The following is a 6,344-nucleotide window of genomic DNA, read 5'->3' on the forward strand; positions in this document are numbered from 1 at the left end:
ATATTTTGGATATACTATCACTGCTTGTATTAAATCTTTTATTAATTATCTATTTTTCCTTGGATGTGCAGGCACAATGTTTTGCCAATCGTGATGGGGGCTCATCCGACGGATTACGCGCGCAGCTCGCCGTACCGTTCTTATATCCATGTAGACGAATTCGAGTCGCCGAAAGAACTCGCTGAATATCTGCATCGACTGGACCGCGACGACGACCTGTACAATTCATATTTTCGCTGGAAGGGTACCGGCGAATTCATCAACACGTATTTTTGGTGCCGGGTGTGCGCCATGTTACACGATGACCGTCCACCAAAGTATTACAAGGATGTGAACGAATGGTGGCGAGGGGACGGCGTGTGCACGACTAACTCATGGCGAGAACACGACCTCGCACGTCCACAGAATACTTGAGGATAAATCGCCCCGAGGATTCGTTTAAAAGGCTCTTCCGGCAGCCACGGGGAGATCCGTGCGTGTGTGCGTGCGTGCGTCCGCCCATGACACGTTGCTCAATTTCTACAAACGATTCCGATTCTTCCAAAACAGAACATTGCCTGAGTCCGAAAGATGACCGGAAACTTCAGAGAACGTGGTATTGTGCTGTCACGTTCAAGAGGGTGGCTCGAGACGGTTCCCGACCACCCGTAGATGTTGAGCCAATCATAAATAAACCCATACAACACATTTTATTCCAGAGATGTTTCTCAAAATGTTGGGATGTTCTCAGGATGTTCTTCAGAATGTTCTTTAGACATCTGTGCTGTATGGGAAGTTCCGAAACGAGATCCCGGCAGGGCGCGAAAAGATGCGTGACCTCGCATGACCTCGTTTCGCGTACACTCGAGCTGTTTTGAAGAAGGTATTAATAAGACCCTGGTCATGCGACTTTTCATCACACGGCTGTTTTTAGAGGCGCTCGAAAAGCTACGACTCGATGATATGAAGTTTCGCGCAAGTAAACTATCTACGAAGTGGCTTTTACTCGGCGATTGAGACGCGGATAAACGATGAGATACAGGAAAATCTTTCAAGGTCTAAATGAGAATGTTTGCTCGCGAGAAGGGTCACTCGCGAATTTTTTCGAGGGGGCAATCTGTGTGCCTAATTGTCGAATCTTCCAAAATAATGTTTCTATACACTTCTTTTTTGGACGATAAACAGAGAAGGTGATTTTATGAGGACAGCCACAATCCTTGAGAGGTCACTTTACTTATATCATGATGGAACTCATTCGGGGACAAAATTTTGCAATGTTCATACAAATTTAAGAACAAATTCAAATAGGCATATGAAAGGCGCCGTAAAATATAATACGTATTATGAGAATAAAGAGAATTATATACGTTTGACTTTAGAAGATTCTCGCTACATATTTAGTATTAAATTATCTGTGATCCTAAGTTTTATCTGTACAATTTAATAAACACGATACACACTTTAAATGAAGAATTAGGATCACGTTTGCTATTAAATGTGCAATGAGAATAGTCTTTGTATACGGGGGAGTATAAATCACCGGATGTCTTTCAACTACATGTACTAGAGAACCAGTTGCGAAAGATATTAGTTTTAAAAAAGAAGATGTTAAGCAGCATCGAAAATTACGATGTTAATTAGAAATCAATTGGAAATTATGATAAATTAGTCTTCAGTCATATAAATAACAAAATCTTATTTCTCAATTGATTTTATCATAACAAAACTTTTAAGTTAATCTTAATTACAGTTTACAGTGACTGTCAAAAGTTCCTGGTCAATATATAATTTTATCAATCTAGTATTTCTTAGTTTATATGATATTACAATTTAAATAATTTTATAAGATATTACAATTTTTATAATAATTATTTTAAGAATACGATATTCTAAATACTAGAATATATTAAGCATTTATTAAATCTTTCTTTGTAAAGATTTTTTTTATCTGAACAATATAATAAAATTACTCATACGGTTAGACAACCACTCTATGTCAGTAATTAAGCTGATAGTTATGCTAATAATTAAAAACATGTGAGAAACTTTGCTAAAATGCGAGTAATTCACATATTTATCACGATAGTTGTAGTTGGAAGAACAATCGGTGGAGACAAACTTGAAACGATGCTAGATAAATAACCATTATCCGATAAATGAAAAAAAATGAGCAGCTGCGAAATTTGCGTGTAACCTAAAGGAACAGTGGCGTCTTGAATGTAAAGTACAGTATTGTTTTGTAAAGCAGTTTGTGAGTTTTGTCGAAGAGAGTAAAAAAACTCGTAGTCACTGCTTTTTGTAGAGTGAGTATTACTGTTTATTATTTAATATTATTGTTCCTTCTTGCGAATTCTGTGAGGGGATTTTATCGTTGTACACTGTAGGTGAAAAAAAATTCATGTGCATTCAGATTTATGTCATGTGTAAAAACTGTAATGAATTTTACTTTTTTGACAATAATACACAATAATAATTTCTTGTACATATACATTTATGTACTCCTATTTGCGAAATTGACAGAGTGCAAGATTTGTGTGTAATGGGATTAATAGAATTGTTAGATGTAATTAGAATGTCAAAGCACGTAAATCATTATACATTTAATAACTTGCATTTATATTTTTGTTAACAGAAAGAACGTATTTATATATTTTACGAGCATATTTATTTTTGAACTACATAGTCTTTATCGAGCATATAAAAACATTAATACTCGCGTGAGTTTATGAAGTATTTAAGAGTCTTATTCTTGAGTGCACACGAATTTTGTTATTTAATAAGCGTTATTTTGCTGAAGTTCGCAGAATCTAGTCAAGAAGAAGCTCAGTGAAATATTTTTGAATATAATTTATAATGATAGTATTATATACAGCGAGTACCTGTTTCAAGTAATTCCTGTTATATTTTTTTCCTTTTAATTGAATTGAATCAGTTATCCCTGCGAGGCACAGCACGTATCGTTGCATAATGTATTTTCATGTTCACTCCATGGCTAGTGTCAATTCGAAAACAACGACTTCCGGTTTGAACACTAGTCTAGCTCAAACGTAGCTCAAATTTGGACGGATTTGGTCCAGAAAAAAGACAAAAGCACTGAAAAAAACGAAAGCAAAGCGCAAAATATATATTTGAAACGCACGAAATATAAACACGTAAAGTCACGACTTAGTCACCTCGAGACAAATTTAATCACCGATCTCGAACGGTTCCTACATTATGAATTACTCACAGTGCGCACAAACAGTAACTAGATATTTAGATAACAAATAACAAATTAAATGGTTAGACCATACAAATTGACACTGAGGAGAGATATTAAACATCTTGGATAACCGTTTTTCTTTTTTTTTTTATAGTGTTCATTATTTATGTTTATATAAATAAATTCTCTGTTTTAGATAAAGATTATTGTATCTTAGCGATTATTAATTTTCATACCGATCGATGTGCTTCAGAGAATGTTACTTAAATCAATTGCACGCCGAAAGCATTTATATAATTTGATATTATAGTATTAAAGCTACATTCCATTTAAGTTCACAACGCTCGTGGAATCATTTTATCCTTGTTATTTATCAAATGTTAAACAAGGACAAATGATGTTCGCGAGCGTTATGAGCTTTTAAGTAGAATGCAGACTAAGTTGAAAATTTATTATTAATCGTTATATGAACCTAATCAATCTTTTTTTTTGTAAATACGCAGCCCGATTTCGAATATGTTAATCTAAGTTGTTTACGTTTTTGACATCAATCAAAAACGGAACAGCGAAATCCGGCTGTAACAAGGAAGTTCTTAATCGCAATGTTAGGTTTATTAACGATTGGTGCTGCCTGTAACAATTGGTGCTGCTGTACGACGTATGTAAGATGTATACGTCGATGACGAACTCCTGATTTAAGCGGCCAGTATAGACTTCAATATAAGTACCAAATATTAGATTTATATAGGCAACGAAAGGGGCGCGAGAGAGTAACGCACGCTCGATGTTGAAATATATCCGTGGCGAAATATGTGATAAATAAATGTTTCTGTATCGAGTATATCGTTGATGTTAGATTCCCTCGATGTGCGCGAATCACATATGACAATCGGGAAATTGCTGAAATAATGAAAAAATATGATAATAATTATGTCAAAGATATTTAGCGTATTGGTGTAATATTTAGTAAATATTTTTGAATATAATAATAGTTACTAACCGTTTTGCTAATAATTAGAAAAGTAAAATAATATTAGGAAAAGTAAAATTTAAATTTAATTGATTTATATTAACCAAACATTTGATTGAAATTATTTTATCAAAATTTTAGGAACTAACATTTAGGATTATTATTAAACTTTTTTTAGAGTATCTGCTGAAATTGTTGAAATAATTGTTGTTTTGTAATGGATGCATGGAAGAGAATTAATTAAATGCAGAAGAAATCTGTCATTTTGTTGGCATATAATGCAAAAAATATAATAATTAATGAGCTTATAATAGAAACATTTTAAAAGAGCTGAAAATTTGATTGGCAATATGACGTGTTCTTATTGTATTTTAACAAAAATGATGGATTTCCTTTAGAGATAATGTTTAATTTATTTCATTCCGTTCACTTTTAATTATATTGCAAAGTAACAGTTATATAATTTTAGCGACTTCTCGATTGTCACTCCGTATTACAACCGTTTCTAAAGCGACTCAACTCGATCAATATTTTTGTCCGCCCCAAATTCAACGATGGATACGAGATGTTATTACTTATTCTCTCAGCGATTGCCCGTTTCATCAGTCTCTAGATAGTACGATGATTTGTAAATAGTAGCGTGTACGAAGGTCATGATATTCCCATAATGTAAAGAGAAAGAAACACGTCACCGCATGTAACATTGAATATGTCGATCGTGGTAGATAATAAGGCTACGCGAGACAGTATTCGCCTCAGCGAAATGTGAAATCGGTTCAAGTTCAATTACAGCTCCGAAATAGATGTTATTATTCGGTTCATAATGTCGGAAAATCGATACCGAAGTCGGAGAGTTGTATTCAACGCATATATTCAATGCACAATATTGTCCGACCTGACTTTACATGCTCGACTTTATGTTCCAAATCACAGTCTTGACGCAACGGTAAAACCAATTTTGAAATGAATTATTCTGATGTAATGATTATTTGGAATTGGACCGACTTCACATATCGATTTCGGTACTATTTCGCATAGCTCTAATAGATAATTCATTCGAATCAATACTGAAAATTTGTAGATAAAAACGTGACAGGTAATGTGGCTCGTTTGGATCAAATTTGATCTTATTATTTTTTTTTATCGGTCGCTTTTGTATCCAGCGAGCCGCGATTAGTGCCATAATGTCATAAGATCGTGAAAATTAATCAAAAATCGTGTCGTTGTCTTAATCGTTACGTCCACGTACATCAATTTTCCGCAATTAAGCGCGACGGAAAGTTCACGCATTATTCTATAATTCTACATAATTTTTCAGATATACATTTGCGCATACGGAAATTATGACGAGAAAACTATTGTCGAAAAGCAATCGTTCATAAAATTTTGTTGATAAAGAAAATTTAACCATTTCTACAAAGACTTGTATACAGTATTTATTTTTTTACACGATAAATCGCGATGAAATCAATTCCATGACTTAATTGATTTTTCTCTAATGACATTGATATATCAATATGGCGCGATGGATTTACCGTGATTTTCGTAACTTTTCAATCTTGTGATGTTCTATTGAGCACAGCAATATTAAGTTTTATGTGTTCATACAATTATATTTACATTTATGCGCATTCCTGACCTAAGAAATAAAAACGAATACTATTCTTAATTTTATTCATTTTTCTTGACTTCCCACCATTCCTCTCAAATATGAGACTTATCAAAGCAGATGGATTTTTATTATTAATTTCAGAACTATAAAGTTACATTTGGAATTACGAACTATAATATCATTACGGTGTATCATGCATAATCATGCATAGTCATGCACTTAAAGAGGTACTGTAGAAAAGTATGCAGTATTTGTAAAAAATTTTATTCATAATGAAAGATGATAAAGCAGCATAGAATAGGATTTATGTATTATTTTTTGCAGAGTAATGCAAAAAATAACAGAAGACTTATATTGCTTATACAAACATAAGAGCATAGAAAATTTAAAGTAAACAATTCACAATTGTTGTTAAAGCTTGCATAACAGTCTTAAATGTTAATTCGTGAGCTTTTGTGAAAACTGAAAGAATATTTGATCAGAAAAGTAATTTAAATTGATTCTTTAAATTCTTACGTTTTTTTTCAAAGTACATATGTTATTTAAATATCTAATTGAATGTATTAAGTTTTTTTGTAAAA

The 6,344-nt window shown here is 33.1% G+C and overlaps 1 protein-coding gene across 3 annotated transcripts in view; it reads left to right on the top strand.

Annotated features, from left to right (window-relative positions):
- The window catches only part of LOC108747697 (glycoprotein 3-alpha-L-fucosyltransferase A), a 38,568-nt gene extending 37,014 nt beyond the window's left edge, over window positions 1–1,554 (top strand). For all 3 annotated transcript variants that reach the window (XM_018485344.1, XM_018485346.1, XM_018485345.1), the window contains one exon: window positions 72–1,554. In XM_018485344.1, the coding sequence (XP_018340846.1) occupies window positions 72–414 (343 nt within the window). In that variant the 3' untranslated portion in view covers window positions 415–1,554. The remainder of the gene's footprint in view (window positions 1–71) is intronic.
- The last annotated feature ends 4,790 nt before the right edge of the window (window positions 1,555–6,344 follow it).

Source organism: Trachymyrmex septentrionalis, unplaced genomic scaffold, assembly GCF_001594115.1.
Source record: "Trachymyrmex septentrionalis isolate Tsep2-gDNA-1 unplaced genomic scaffold, Tsep1.0 scaffold20, whole genome shotgun sequence".
NCBI classification, from domain to species: Eukaryota; Metazoa; Arthropoda; class Insecta; order Hymenoptera; family Formicidae; genus Trachymyrmex; species Trachymyrmex septentrionalis.